Below are 16,538 nucleotides of genomic sequence, written 5' to 3' on the forward strand. Positions count from 1 at the left end.
AGACATTATTATTGCTGTGGGTATATACGTGACTGCATGACCAATGTAATTCTGCAACCTGTACACTCAGAAAAATGAGAAATTATATCTCATCTGATTCAAATGTATGATATGTCAAAAAAATAAGTGTACATTTTAAATTAAGGAATTATGTGACCACATCCAAGAACTGTATGTAAACTGTAATATCATCCTTTGACAAATTTAGTGTTAAAAAAGTTATAGAAAAATGTTCTTATACTCAAAAAAACAACCTCAGAGGGTGTGTGTGTGTGTGTGTGTGTGTGTACACATATATATATATTCTTTATATTATATATATATAATACACAAACACTATATATATATATATATATATATATATATATATATATATATATATATTCCTCAGAGGTTTGTATTATTAACCCCATTTTATAAACTCTCAACTGAAGTTTATTGTATTATCTACTACTATGGAACAAATCATCAGAAACCTACTGACTTTAGAATAATGCCTTTCTTATCTATAGTTTTTGTGGGTGAAGGGTCTGGGCAGGGCTTAACAGGATCCTGCTCAGGCAAGGCTGTCATCTGGTGCTAAGTAGGACTCAGAGGTCATCAGAGGGTCAGCGGGAGAAGGCCCTTTTCCAAGTTCCCTCTGGCTTTTAGCAGAATGAATTTCACTGGGGCAGCAGAATTCATGGTAGCTTGCTTCTTTAAAGCCAGCAAAGGAGACAGGCACTAGCAAGGCAGGTGCTTCACCCTAAGTAATCACGTGCAGCACACTGGGTTGATCAGAAGCAAGTTGCAGGTCCTGTCCACATGCAAGGGAGAGGGTCTTGCAAAGGCATCAATAGCAGAGGCAAGTGAACAGAGGTCACCTAAATTGTTCACAGTCAAGGTCATACAGCCAGTACGTGATAGGGAGACCCAGGTCTTTCTGACAGCAAAGCTGGTGTTTGGAGTCTCATCACAGCTGTCCCTCAAAGTACCTGGATTGTTTGACTTCCCCAGGTCTTGACCTCCTCACTTAAAATACAAGCAGCTCCATTCCACTGACCTTTGTGGTTCTCCCAGTTTCAGCAAGTGTAGCTAGCAGGTTGCTTGAGAGCTCATCATCAGGGAAGTGGTAATAGTCACCCTTTTTGTCCTAACAGGAGGGACCCACTAGGTATTTTAATATTCCCTCTGGTCCTTTCTGCAGTGTCATCTATGGCATTGTGATCCGAACTATTTGGATTAAAAGCAAAGCCCAGGAGATGGTGATTTCTAACTGCTCGGGTAAGTCTCCATATCGCCCAGTTTGTGACTAATTTTGCCCCTGAAAAGGTTTTCCTCTAGCAAACATGAGCTGGGGTTTCCTGGGTATATAAACATGAGCTGGGGTTTCCTGAAAAGTTTTATACAAGCCTGCACAATTATATCAGGATCCATCTCACAGATCAAACCCAGCAAACGCTGTCTCTGGCAGGCACTGTCTTCCCCACTTGGCCCCCTGAAAACCAGGAGAAGCAGTCTTTGGGCCAAGATTGAGAGTCTCTCTAATCTCAGGTCAGGCAGGCAGCACCCTGGAGGATGCAGGAATGAGAGACACCATGCATTTAGCAAACACGAGGCTGGGCCTTTCTGTTGGATTTAGAGATGGGTAAATCTGCCATCTGTCCACAGAATGATTCCGGGCTCCAAGCCAGCTAAGGAATGGTCCACATGTTTTCCTCGCTGCCCCAACACACCAACTTAAAACTAGTCTGCACCTGAGTTGGCCTGCTAGGACCCTTCCCAAATTTATTTCAGTGAACCTGGATATGCAACACCTCCTAAGCAACAGCTCTGAGACCTAGAGGCTGGCTCTGCTTCCCAAGCAAGTTTCCTGGGCCTGACTCAGGTACTACCTTGGAGAAAACACAGCCAGAAAGAGTAAAAAGGTCCTGTTTGTTATAATGAGATAGTTGCTAAGTCATGTAACCTCTCTGGGCTTCAAGATATTAAATGAGGGGCTCAACTTGGCCCCCCTGTAAGTCCTCTTCTTTTTAGACAAGGAGTTAACCCAACTGCATTGGACCAAGATGGAGCTTATTGCATTCCCCTAGAAGCTCCTTCTTCCCATGTGATGTAGGCCAATCAAGAAATTCACAAGGGTCACTGGACACTGGTGATCTGTGTCTCTTTCCCTAGGAGAATGAGTAGAGATGTAAGTTTTCATGTTCTCCTCTGAATTCCATTCAGTTCTGCAGTGCTCTGCATCCAGGAGTTGTACAAAGGACTGAGAATGACAAATTAGTCCATAGCAAAGTTCCTGACTGCAGGCAGCTGGCAGTCTAGGACCTTGTGTCCCAGCAACACAAACACACAGGTCAGAGGGACAGGGAGAGCCACTTCACCCTTAGCCACTTCACTAGGTCCTTCCCGTGCATTATCTCCTTTATTCCCTACAAACCACTGGAGGTGGTCTTACTGATTGTCTTTTCCAGATAAAAGATTCAAAGGTTAAGCTTGTTTCTATGGGTAGCATGTGACATGACCAGGAATGTACATGATTCACCAGAGAGCCCATGTTTTCTTGCCTAAATCAGGCTAGGATGTCTCCCAGGAGGAAGAACATTATAGAAATAGAAATGGTGAATGACTAAAAGAAAAAAAAAAGAAAGAAAGAAAACTGCTTTTGATTAAACATCCAAGCTCAAGGTCTTTGGCATGGCCTTTCCTCTGTGGCACTCTCTTGTTGCCTTCAGAGCACCACTCTGTCTCATTTTCGGAAGTTTTTATTTGGATATATTTAAAATCTCATGACTGGTATGTTTAGGGCCAACTTTGCTGAAACAGCTAGGTCCTCCTGTACTTTTAGATAATTAAATTCATTTAAGCCCCTGTCCTGTGGTTTCTACAATCCCAGCAGGCCAGCCTGCTTCTCCCTGCCTGCCCCTCTGAGCACACAACCTCACTGGCTCCCCTTCTCCAGCTTTCTGCTCCCTACACTCCTGTGGCTTTGGAGTTTGGAGCCCACTTTGTTTTCCATGAGTTGACAACTCAAAAGAGTGAAGACAGTTGATGCTTCTGGAGGTTTGGGGTGACAGAAGGTTTCCACATGCTGTCAGCTACCTGCCCCTCTTTGTCAGCAATCCTCCCCTCACTATGGTTGAGGTCCTGTCTCTCTCCAGAGTCCCCCCTGACTCCCTTTTACTACATCTTCCAGTCCCTGCACTGTTAGACTCCCCCCGACCTTCAGTACTGAAGGTTAGAGATTTTTTTTTTCCCTTTGAAATACACTATGTCATTGCCCTCCCTGGAGGTAGAAATGCTACAGTTTACTCTTTAATGTAATTGTGCATCTCTGTTACACCTATTTTTCATTGTCTCTATCTTTTATGACCATTAGTGACCTCCTTCTGGAATGAGGCCAGCTGGTATTCTCAAAAGATCATATGTTTTCTGTGTCTCCTTCACAAATGGAACTCACTTGATTTGCTATCTGTCATAACAGCCAAGCAGCGCTGGAGTTGGCCGGTAAACAGGAACTCCAGTGGTGCTGGCATGCCAGGATTATTGCTCATCAACAAGAGGACATTAGCAATGATTAGTGTGAACAGAAGCTCACTTTGTAAACACTGGCTGCAAAATTCAAGCCATCCTTCATGTAGGAACCATTCTTCTTGCTGACAAATAATGTCTATTTTCTTCCACTCAAAGGCGGACTGAGAGAAAAAGCAAAACTGGTTCATAAATGATCTTAAGATGTTCCCCCAAACAAGTGTAAAGGGTGATAGGTGGATCAATTACCCAACATTGCACATGGTCTTTCATAAAATGAGCATGCTCTTATGTCCATGCTCTTAATATCCTATAAACTAGAACTATTTATAGACTAGAATTTATATTTATAAACTAGAATATAATATATTTATATATTTATATATAATATATTTATATATATATATATTTATATATAACATATTATATATTTATATAAATATATTTATAAATAGAATTTATATTTATAAACTAGAATATAAACTATTTCCCACATGGAGGCAGGAGACTTGGGGGCAGGGGGCTCACCCAAGGAGTAAACCAAGTATAACATATCTGGATGGGACTGGGTCTTGCAATTATGGCTTGTCAGATGTGATGTGATCCATGCTGTCTCCAAAGTGTATGTTTCAGATTAAATGAGGCAGAATGGGGTGAAGGAAAAAAAGGCATGGATTAGAAAGTGGGTTAGAGTTCTGTCACTGTCTAGCTTAACACATTTAAGATAAATCCATTAACTGCATTTGGTCTTAGCATCCCCATCTGTAACCATCAATACAATGGCCTCTGTACAGATAAACTACATTTAAAAAAATACGTTCAAAAAAGTATCAAGATACAAATAAATAAATATTATAACATGTTTGTGGATAGTAAGATTCAATATCACAAAGCACTGAATCTTCCCAACCAATTGAAAATTTAATACAGTTCCAATAAAAAATGGATTGTACCAGTATATTGAGATTGATAAGCTGCTTTTAAATTATACACTAAAAAAATCAAGAGCCAACTATAGCCAAGACATTCCTGGAGAAGCAGAACAATGCAGAAGAGGTTTGCTGTACCAAATGTTAAGATTTATTACAAAGTCACTGTGGTTAATAGAGTGTGGTGTTGGCACAATACAATAGACAAATAGAAAATAGAACAGCCCCAAACAGACCTGTACATATATGAGAACTTGATAGATGTCAGAAGATCATACGAAAAGAAATGAAATCAGATCTTTACCTCCATCCATAAGCAAAAACAAATTCCAAGGGACTTAAGAGACTTAAATGTGAAAATGAAGACTTTCAAAATGAAAGCAGACAATATCTTTATGACATTGAAGAAATGAGGTTTTCTTCAACAAGATACATGATACATTGAATTATAAAAGGAAAAATGCATAAATTTGACTCTGTTGACACATAAACTATCAATGCACGAACTGGGAGAAGCTATTTACAACACATATACCTGGGAAAAGAGAGTATACAGAATATATGAAGAACTACTGAAAATCATTTTTAAGAACATTTTTTTTAGTGACAAACTTCTTAAAAATCAGCTCAAAGGGAAACAGGAATAGCCAAAAATTAGATTCAGCACTTCCTCAGTACTCAGGAAAGTACGTGTTTAAATCTCAATAACTTTCTACCACGGAATTAGTAAAATTGTAAAAATCTGATAATTCGAAGTATTGGCAAAGATATGAATCTCATGGTTTATGGTTTCCTTGGAAATATAATTCTTCAAAAACTTAGTAAACTCTTATCTATTTGCTTTCTGATCTTACATGCTAGAAACTGTAATTAAAAAGTTATTCTTAATAAAATTCTCAGATCTAATTTTTTTCTGTGCTTCCTCAACCAATCCCTACCCACCAACTTGATGGAAACTAGCTGGAGGTCATCAGAAATAATAGGTGGGAGGCCACATCCCTAGTCTGATCTTTGCTTGAAGAATAAATCTTAAGGGACATTTTCTAATTAAAATCTCTCAATGTTATAGCTTAATTTGGAGACCAGGGCCAGGTTTATTGGCTAGGACCTGTGCATTTAAGAAAGGCTCATGCCGGACATGGTGGCACATGCCTGTAATCCCAGTGGCTCTGGAGGCTGAGGCAGGAGGACTTCCAGTTCAAAGCCAGCCTCAGCAAAAGCAAGGTGCTAAGAAACTCAAGACCCTGTCTCTAAATAAAATACAAAATAGCTTTAAGGATATGGCTAATGGTTGAGTGCCCCTGAGTTCAATTTCTGGTACACACACACACACACACACACACACACACACACCCACCAAAAAAAGAAAGGCTCATGTTTGGTTTCATGTTCTGCTTCCATTTTCATTTTGCTCTGACCCACACAAAGTATGTAGCCAGGATCTTTAGAGACTAGAAGCTGTTGGCATTTGCCATTCTGCAAAATCCCAAATTGGGGGACTTTCTCAAACTCCTTTTATTTTTACTCATAAACCAACTAACTCTTATCTGAGTTCATTTCTTTTTCCCAATTCCTTGCTAAACACAGCTGGTAACAATCAATAGGCACTATTAAAATTCACTTTACCAACCTCACCCCCTGGGATCCAGGCTCAGTAGGCACAGTCTGCCTTCCCAGGCATCATATGTGGCACTTCTAACAAATGGATCGCTAGAGTCCCAGCTTCCAGTCTCAGTGTCCTTGCCACCCGCTGCCTGCCCACATAGCCAGTGCCACATGTTAGACTTTTATCAAGACAACATTGCATGTAAGGTACCAGTTTCTGTTTTAGTTAGGAAAACACAAGCAAGCAACTGTGTCAACTCCAAAACACCAGTACCCTTAACAAAACCTAGGTTTATCTCTTGCTCAATTAAATTCCAATTGGCAGTAAAGGCCAAAGGGAAGGGCATTGTTCCATACAGTCAAAAATTCAAGTAGGTGAAAATTCTGCTACATTTAACAAAGGGCTACTTAAGGTATTCCTCAGCACCTGCATGCAGAAGGCAGGGGTGGGGTGAAAAGTGGAGGGTTTCTCTGTGGCTTATTGGAGTCAAGTCTGGGGAGGAGAGACATCAATTCTTCCCCTAGTCCCCTTAAGCAGAACTTAGTCTCATGACTATAACCTGCCAAAAAGGCAGTTGGGGAACATAGTATAGCTGTATGCCCCGGAGAAGGAAAGGGTTTGATGGACAGCTCACTCATCTCTGCATTATTAAAGGCCTGTCTGGGTTCCTGGTTTTGCCTGAGCTAAGAACTGAGGTGCAGACATGGCTAACTGGTACGTCAGGTGATACCTTCTCAGATCTGACTGTGACCTACAGTTGGCACTGGGCTGAAAACCTCTTTTTGGGAAAATAACTCAAAAGGAATTCAACCTGAAAGTTCAAATATATGCAGGCATGTCGAGCTAATGGGGAGAGAGGCAGCACTTGGTGAGGAAAAAAAAGCAGGGGGTGGAATAAGTCCTCCAAGGGCCTTAAGGTCAAAAAGAGATATAAGTTCTGGGTCACCCAAGACTGCTCCCACCTAATCACCCCAGCTTCTTGTCAACAGCTGTGGAGGACAAAGCTGACTGTGAAGCCCTGGGAACTTAGGTGGCTACTACAGGAGGCCCTACCCTCAGAACACAGAGGAGTTCTGCAGAAGCACTTTGAGAACAGGTATCCCAGGAAAGAGCAGCGATGCTGAATAATTCACAACCCGAACACAGAGCTGAGGCCAAGAGCAGTGAGCAGAGAGCAAAGCGACTGCCCAGGGGCACAAACTCTAATAAAGGGAACTTGTAGGAGCGGCTTAGAAGTGACTGCAGCTACCAAGCACATGGTGCCCAACCACAGCCCCTCCAGAGGGGATGGATAACAAAGGGGAGGTCTGGGTGGAGTGGCCTGGCGCTGCCCAGGGCAGCAGCAGGGACCATGGAAAGCATGATTCAGATAAGGTCACCACAGAGGCACAGGTAGTGGCCAGGGAAAGATCCGGGAACACTTGGAGACCACGCCACCCCCCTTGAGTTTATCAGAGAAACCAAAAAGTCAAAAGAATCCTGGGAAGAAAACGCCCAGTCCCCTACAGCTAAGCAGAGGAGGTCAAATGCACACACACACACACAAAAAAAAAAATTTAACTAATGACTTCTGGGAGCATTCAGGTTTATATTTGGAAATAAAAAGACACAAATAATTAAAAATAAATTTTAAACTTTAAAACTTTTAGTAATCTGGAAAAATTACTAAGAAAGTGTATTCGATTTTTTTAATCAACCTGAAGGACACAAATTTTCCAACACAGGAAACATACTTATTTTAAAATATTGCCAGTAAGGCTTCCTTGTTTCTATACAAATTACTTGTACTTACTATAGGCCCACAGATGGACCTCCCCACCTGGCAGGAATGAATTTTTGCCTGCTTTAAAATCCAAAGGGACCCATCGCTCCAGCTTTAGGTGTTCAGCCCAAATGAAGAATGGGCTCCCAGCCACTCAGTTAGGGGCCTGAAGCCTGGAGAAAGTTCAGAGTTGGAACTGGCCATTTGGAGACTATATTTGGGGCAGGGACCCCACTGGGGATTCACCCTGGAACGAAACAGTCTAAATAATGTGTTCCTTTCAGTCTCAAATCTAGTAGGTCCACTGCCTCCAGGCTGCCCAAGCCATTAATGCACAGTGACAGCTGAATTTCACTGCTTTTCACTCCAGCTCTGCAGCAAAGCCTGAGTAGAAATAATCCTTTTATCTCCCAATAAAGGAGAATTACCGGCATTTTGTAGCTCAGCTCTCTTTGAAGAGCCATCTTTGGAAGCTGGGGCTTTGCATTTCCTGAAGTGGTCAGATTAAAGACTCTTTTCACTGATCTCATTGGCAGATCGGAGAGCAAGGTAGTTGATTATATTGTCACCTAGGAGCCTTGTGGAAAGTATTTTGAACTTCCATTTTAAACAGATTTCAGAGCACAAATGTCATTTTCAAAAACTTTTTGGAATGACCAACTATGTCTTTAAAACCCAGCTGTTACCTAGGACCAGCAAGTGGAGACACTTCAAAAAGATATAATTTTGTCTGCTATCGTCTTTCTTTGTCTCCCACAGGAACAATCCCACCCTGGTAGTTTTCTGTTGACTACAGATAACATTGTATAAGGTAGTAGTATCTCATGTTTTCTTCCATAAAGAGAGAGCTCATATTCCTCCTAAAATGCAGTTAAAACTTCATCATCCCAATTGGCAGAGTAACTGACATCCCAGCATGAAACTTGGCACCCCGAATACATTATTTTACTATAATTCTCAAAGTAACTCTGTGAGGTTAGGGTTCTATAATTCATTTTTTAAATGGGGAAGTTGAGACTAGGAACCTTAGGCTATTTGCCTAAGCATTCACAGACAGTCATTGGTGGAGCTGGAGTGTATATTCAGGTATGACTCTGAAGCCTGTGTCCCTCCCACGATACGACCCTGGAAATCATGGTTCTCAACCTTCGCACCTTCAACAATTTGTACTGTATAATTCTTTGTTGAAGGAGGGGAGACTGTCCTGCACTTTGAAGGATGTCTGATTGCATTACTGGCCCTTCTACCCACTGGACACACACACACACACACACACACACACACACGCACGCACGCACACGCACATAGAGTTGTGGCAACCAAAATTGGGTCTAGGCATTGCTCAAGTCCTCTGGAAGGCAAAATCACACCCAGTTGAGAACCACTGCTATAAATGTTTCTGAAGCATCTGCTGCCTTACAGTGCTTGGGTTCTGTGGTTTTAGGAAATGCACAGAATAATTTAAAGACCTTAACAATATTTAAGAGTGGCCTTGGACTAGGGATACAGCTTAGTTGGTAGAGTGCTTGCCTCACATGAACAGGCCCTGGATCAAACCACAGCACTACAATAAATAAATAGATAAATAAATAAATAAGAGTGACCTTGTGGGGTATGCCTTAAGAAATAAGAATCAATTATAAGTATTTTAGTTATTTGCACCTAAAAATCTGTTATCATTTGTAATAGCGTGTCCTTTTCAATGAAGAACTATTCACACCACAAAAATGTTTGAAGATTGCTGCCTCAGAAATTCGGCACAGACTTCTTCAAAGATATTCAAGGTCTTCCCAGCTCAGTTCTTCTTTGCACCCTCAAACCCCACGCACTTGCAGGCTATATCCAAACAAGATGACTCACCATGGTCCAAACACATCCTCCACTTTTCTTGTTTCATGTCTCGACTGAGAATGCTCCCTCTGCTCTCCCTATCTCTCCCAGTGCTGTACCTGCACCTCCATCTTTCCTATGGAATCCCTCTCACATCATTCAAAATTGACTCGATGTTCTCTGCATTTTCCACGCAGCCTGCTTGGCATAGCTATGGGGGTACCATTGTCTCCTCTGTCCATGGCTGGTGTCTTCTCTCTTCTCATTCAACTTGAGGCGAGTATGTGATCTTTACTGCTGGATTGAAAGTTGCTAGAGAAATCGAACTCTTTTTGATTTCTATTCAATCCATACCTCTGGGCACACATGCTATGCTTGTTGGATTAAGTCAGGTTGCAGAACAGATTGAATGAATGAAGCTCAGTAAACTTCTAAAGGGTTTCTACAGGGATTCAAAACACATCTCAAACATAAAATCTGGACAATGTAGTGAGGACAACAGAGCACTGAAGTTGGCCTCCTAGTGGACAACAGCCTTGCCCCATTTGGCTTAGATGCTGACTGGGCCTCTGAGCTGGGCTGTTGCTGGGGTTGAACCATTTTGTCCAACTCAATCACACCAAGTTGAATCATGTAGGGAGGGAGGCTGGCTTTTTTTCCCTGCTTCCCTCCCTGAGGTATGTTCTGGGGCAGGTCTGTGTCCATCCAAATTTCTTAGAAGTTACCATATGAGTTGGTAAAGTTCTAACAGGAAAATCTCTTTCACAGAAGCAAAGACCCAGGACCAACATTTCACCCCCAAATTTACCATCTCTCTCCTCTTACTGCACTGAATTCTGACCATGATATTTTGCCCCTATCTTGTCTATGAGAGGTTATTATTGATTCATTAAATTAATGTTAAGTAATCATTTCATATTCATATCATTATTACGAGAAATGGAGAAAACAAAACTCCTGTGCTCCTCGAGCTTATATTGTAGTGGATTCTTATTTCACCCCTCCCACAAGTGTTTTACTATCACATGACAGCCCAATATGATTAAAGTTATATCCAAGCTCAGATGTATGCCAGTTGTTTGTGTTTGAGCTTTTGTTGGGAGATTTTGAGCTTGAATTTTGTTGAGTAAAGTTTCTGAGTTAGATGAATGAGTTGGTCTGGGATGACTATCCTAGCAAAATGACTTTTGCTCAGGTTGCCGAAGCAGGTATAGAAGAGTCTTGGCATAGCATGGAGCTCAGAGAACAGCCCCCAACAGAGAAGGTCTCTGCCCCTCTGGTCACATGGTCTAATTCCAGCTGCAGCTGATTCAGATCATCTGACCATGTCTGCATCCCACAGCATTCGCATATTGTGTTAAGTTGCAGACTGAGCAGTTTCCAGCAACCATCCTTGAGCCATTTTCACCCTAAAAATATCTGAGCAAAGCCTTCTAGTCATAGGCAAGCAGGACATAAGTGGTCCCATCCACTGAAAGCCACAGGTCTAACCTTCAAAGTTTCTACTGGTAGAAACAGAAATTGCCACATCTTGAGCACTCCAGTTGACCACTCACCTGTTGTATCTACAGATGGGAAACTGTGCACCAGCTACAATCGAGGGCTCATCTCAAAGGCAAAAATTAAGGCCATCAAGTACAGCATTGTCATCATCCTTGGTAAGCAATGTCCCTCCTTGTGTTGCAAAACCGTATAAATGTTTCAAAACCAAACTAGTAGCAGGAAGCCCATAAAAGGAAGGAATTTGTGTATAGCACTTCTATCTTTATCTGCTTGGAAAGTAATGTGTGAGACTCATCAGTCCATCTGGGCTTCTTTCAGGGCCAACATTTGGTTCCTAATCTTTCTCCTTATGAGTAAAGTCACCCATTAAAGCTCTGTGTTGCATAACTTGGGAGTAAATTAGATTAGGACCTAATTAGCTGTTTATGCCAAGATCACCCTGTTAACTCAGGTGCTTCCTTTAATACACATTGTCCTCCAGGGCTGAAAACAGCAAAGGTAAGATAGAAGTGCATTCCATTTCTTCTGGATATTTAACTTCCATGTCACTGCTAATACTTTCCTTATGGCCATCTTTTCTGTCCTTCCTCCGTGTTGTCTTCTGTCCCTTTCCTTTCCTTTCTCTCTATTCTTAACATTCCATAAAGTCACCTTGCACCTTCCTGTCTGAAATTTTCTCCTTTCCGATGAATGCATGGCTTCCTTCCCCACCTTGGTTTGTTCCCTAACAATGACATTTCCTTCAGCCTCATGGGCAAGTCTTTTAAAATAACCCTCCTCTAGCCTTACCCTAACGTGTTTATCTTCATGGTCCCTTCACTTCTTCATGGTCCCTTCACTTCTTCATGGTCCCTTCACTTCTTCATGGTCCCTATTTCTATCTACACACACACACACACACACACACACACACACACACACACATAATCTACTTACTGTCTATCTCCCTTGCTAGAGCAATAAATCCATGAGGACAAGACCTGCTTTTGTTATTTACATTATTGTTATCAGCAAAGACTAAAATAGGGTTCCCCATACACTGCTCAATTAATATGTGTTAAATGAGCAAATGAATCCAGATACACAAGAAGAAAAGGGATTTGTGCTATCTCCTTTTTATTTAGCTGAAACACCCTCCTCCAGGCTCCTCTGGCAGCTCTTAGAAGCTCCAGGAGAGCATTAGCTGCATGTCAAATCACCAGAGCAGCCTGTCTCTCCTTTCTAAAATGCAACTGCAAAATGCCAAACAGACCACAAACAGTGTGACTCAGCCAGCAGAATATGGGCACAAAACAACACCGCAGGAGGGACTGGGGAGAAAGTGCATACCACTCACCAGGCCCTGAGAAGCCTTTCTCAGAGGCTTCTGAAGTACATCAAAGGCTCTCTTTGCCTTCCCAATCAGAATCAGATGCACATTCCCTGGATGTTGAGCTGGGAAATGCATGTTTATACATGTATTCCAGAACCCCATAAGCCTTTATCAGGGACCATATTTCTAGCCCCTGAGGATCCTTTCAGTCTATAAGCAGGTATGCCCATGAGAGGGTCAGTGAGTGTTGGCAGACCAAAATGGCCCTTTCTATAACAAACACTTTGTAATGCCTCTTTATCACCTAAAATGGCATGTATGATACATTCTGCCTTGTATGGTTAAAAAAAATCAGTGTACTACTCCAATAATTATCTAAAGTAAGGGTAGAAAGAAAGTAATTTATAATAAAATAACACCAATTTTGACATGTCACTATGTGGCCACACCTACATGAGAAGAATAATGAAGTAATCAGATGCTTACACCTGAACATCGTAATAGCTACGAATAAAAACCAATACAGGTGTGTTTTCATGGAGGCATAAAGATGTAGTATTGCTGTCAGTGACTTGATTTTCTAAGCAGACAAATAAACCATGGTAAAGTTCCAAATTAATCATTCCTCCACTTACAAGGAAATTACATTTCTGAAAAATTCACTTTTTATTAAAAATATCCATGTACATATATGAGATTTGGATTTCTAGCCTGGGGGTAATTATAAACCAACCAATGTCCAGTTGAACATATGAAAAATATTTAGAGCATGAAACAAGTTTTTTCTGGTTGGGCTGCTGCCTATAGTATACAGTAGGATGGGCATCCCTGTGACAATCTCTCTCTCTCTCTCTCTCTCTCTCTCTCTCTCTCTCAACACACACACAGACACACACACACACACACAATGCAGTTTTACCCTTGATATCCCAGAACCACTTTTCTGAGCCACTGTTGGGGTTAACTACCCAGGGTCCAGAATTCTCCTTGCTGTTTTTGTTTGAATGGGTCCTATTTAATACATTGCCATCATCATGAATTAATTCCTTATTTCAAAACTCCCACGCAAGTTACAGAATCCCTCTTGAACAATTATGGAAGAAAAACTTCCCAGCATCCAGCTGGCTGAAGATGTCCATTTGCTCCTATTCTTAGAAAAATCTTGTGGGTGGGAAAGTTGTTTGGGAGAGAAGAGTGGCAAAGCTGTACCCAGACAGTAGGGCAGCACACGTGTGTGTTCAGTAAACCCCAGAATATGTAGCTCTGTATTAGTCTATGCTCTCTAGGGAAATATGAAGAGATAGATAGATAGATAGATAGATAGATAGATAGATAGATAGATATATAGATTTTGCTTTATTTTATATATATATGATTATGGAGGCTAAGAAGTCTTAAGATCAGCAGTTGATAAGCTAGAGAGACTCAGGAGATAGTGGTCTACATTCTAATCCAAGTCTGAGTTCAAAAGTCTGACAACAAAAGAATTGATGATTTAAGTTCCAGTGTGACTCCAAGCATGAAGTAGAAGACCAATGTCCCAGCTCAAAGACAGTCAAGCAGAGAGAGTGAATTGTTTGTCACTCAGCTGTATTGTTCTATTCAAGCCTTCAAGAGATTGGATGAAGCCCACCCAACCTAAGGAAGGCACTCTGCTTTTCTTAGTCCACTGATTCAAGTGTTAATCTCATCTGAAAACAGCCTCAGAAATGCATCCAGAATAACATTTAGCCAAATATCTGGGCAGCCAGGGGCCCCGTCAAGTTGACACATGAAATTAACCCTCACACTCTGGATTCCCACATCTCACTCATTTTCTTTGAGGATTTGGAACCAAGCAGAATCAGGGTCTTCCACACACCAATTGATTTGGACAGGGATATTAGTTGGATGTTTTCTGGTATTTTCATGTCATCAACATCAACGCAAACAACTTTTCTAAACTGCATACACAGCCCTAAAACATCTCTGAAAGATTCCAGATGCCCCAAAACCTCCCAGTTGAAACTCCCATAAGGGCCAACTAAAAAGAGACCCCTCAGCCGTAGCCTCTGTGGTGCCTAATGGTTCACTTCTCCCCAGCTTTCATCTGCTGTTGGAGCCCATACTTCCTCTTTGACATTTTGGACAATTTCAACCTCCTTCCAGACACCAAGGAGCGTTTTTATGCCTCTGTGATCATTCAGAACCTGCCAGCACTGAATAGTGCCATCAACCCCCTCATCTACTGTATTTTCAGCGGCTCCATCTGCTATCCCTGCAGGTAAGTGGTACTCTTACCTGGGTCAGACACACAGATGGCCACCACATTCTGACTCCAGCATGGGTGTTCTTCATCCCAAGGCAGGTGACAGACTCACTGTTTTATAGATGAGACATGAGAGATCAGAAAATTTCTACTAGTGTGACAGATTTAACCCAGATTGAGCTACAGTCAGTGCTCTCTCTTCTATTCCACTTCCTATAATAACGGCCTTAATCATGACACATTTAGAAGGTCTTTATTTTGTTTAAAGTTTCTCTATACAAATTGCTTCAATATAATTCTATCATGGTAACAGAAATGGAACGTCTTTATTATTTTATAGCTAAACAAAGTAAGGCTCACAGATGAAATGGTCTTGCTGAGGTTATATGAATAACTAGTAGTAGAGCTAAAATTAAATCCCTTCCATAACTATTGTCATTCTGTTGGGTTTCACCTGTTTTCCTGCACAGGCTAGGAAGAAGGTAGAGAAATTAATAGGAAATAGAATAGTGGAATGGTTTAAGGTTTGGACTTAATACCACTGACAGAAGTTTAAATCCTGCCATTGTTTACTCATAGCTATGTGTGATCTTGGACAAGTTTTTTAACTTCTAAAAACTTTAGTTTCCTCCTGTGTAAAATCTTGGCCAGTAGTGTTTCTGTCCACTGGGGTTTGGTGCTGACCAAAGGTCTGCAAGTGGTGGAGAGGGAAGGTCAGAATATTACCTGTCAAGGGTCTATCCGTTGTCTGATCTTTAATAATCCTTCATTAACAATTATCTCTTAGTATCTCTACTTTCCTTTACATCAGGATAAATTATTTTCTATTACTGCTTTATTCTGACTTTTTCTAGGGAGCAAAGATCACAAGACTCTAGAATGACATGCCGAGAAAGAATGGAAAGACATGAGATGCAGATTCTGTCCAAGCCAGAATTCATCTAGACCCTTGGACAATTGCAGTTGTAGGCTGATCTCATGAGCTCTTCTAGGTCCCCACAACCAGCTGTGCATGTGCAAGGAGCCTGAACCAATTTCTCCACCCTACTCCTCTCATCACTTGGGAATGTGCAAGATACATATTCTAATGAGGGTGTGTCATCTGCAATGGCAAGTATTAGCCAAAACCAACTCACCAACTATCCATGGGAACCAGGAAAGACACTCTTTCCTCTTCCTCTCTTGTGATTTCCATACCTCCTTCCCTTTGGCCAGCACCCAAACCCGATGGACAGAGATGGTACTGGCCCAGGGTCTTAGTTTGGGTGAGCAAGGAGACAGACAAGCAGAAGGGACAAAAGGGAAAAAAATTTATTCATAAATCTTCTAATTATAATTTTAAAAGTAAATAAAAGACTTAACAAAGACTAGACTTTTTATCCCCCGGTTTTGGATTGGAGGTTTGGTGGTTGTAGCCAAAAAGAAGTTTGCCCCTGAAGTGCCAACAAATTTATTTTCAGACACTGGTGCTTTGCATGTCCTCAGCGTGCAGGTGGATGCAATGGCAACAGCTAAACTCACTCTGTTGTATCAATAAGCAATTCATGGAAAGAACACAACTACTGGCCCTCCATAACAAGGTCAAGTGTAAGGGTATTTTCTCTGATGGGAAAAATATTGTGATAGGAAACCAGGGATCCTTCACCTCCAGCCCCATAGAGCTGAGACCTGGAACTCAGGGATCTTTGAGTATCTCTGAAGGCTCTTCCCTCTGTATCTAGTGTTTGGGTCACTCTGAATTCCATTGCTCACACTCAGGGTCACTTCTACCCCTTGTAGCCCCCCGATCCTCTCTTCAGATAAGAGCTGAATTCCTGTGTTTTTTCCAGGCATGAGAT

General features: G+C 41.5%; 1 protein-coding gene across 3 annotated transcripts in view; it reads left to right on the top strand.

Annotated features, from left to right (window-relative positions):
• The window catches only part of Npsr1 (neuropeptide S receptor 1), a 189,519-nt gene extending 173,874 nt beyond the window's left edge, over positions 1–15,645 (top strand). For 2 of the 3 annotated variants that reach the window (XM_076863874.2, XM_076863893.2), the window contains 4 exons: positions 1,187–1,263; positions 11,209–11,295; positions 14,535–14,715; positions 15,555–15,645. In XM_076863874.2, coding sequence (XP_076719989.1) covers positions 1,187–1,263; positions 11,209–11,295; positions 14,535–14,715; positions 15,555–15,645 — 436 coding nt within the window. Of the gene's footprint in view, positions 1–1,186; positions 1,264–11,208; positions 11,296–14,534; positions 14,720–15,554 lie in introns of those variants that run through there. The other variant, XM_076863883.2, reaches the window with a different exon arrangement.
• Positions 15,646–16,538: the final 893 nt, after the last annotated feature.

This window comes from Callospermophilus lateralis, chromosome 1, assembly GCF_048772815.1.
Source record: "Callospermophilus lateralis isolate mCalLat2 chromosome 1, mCalLat2.hap1, whole genome shotgun sequence".
Lineage (NCBI taxonomy): Eukaryota > Metazoa > Chordata > Mammalia > Rodentia > Sciuridae > Callospermophilus > Callospermophilus lateralis.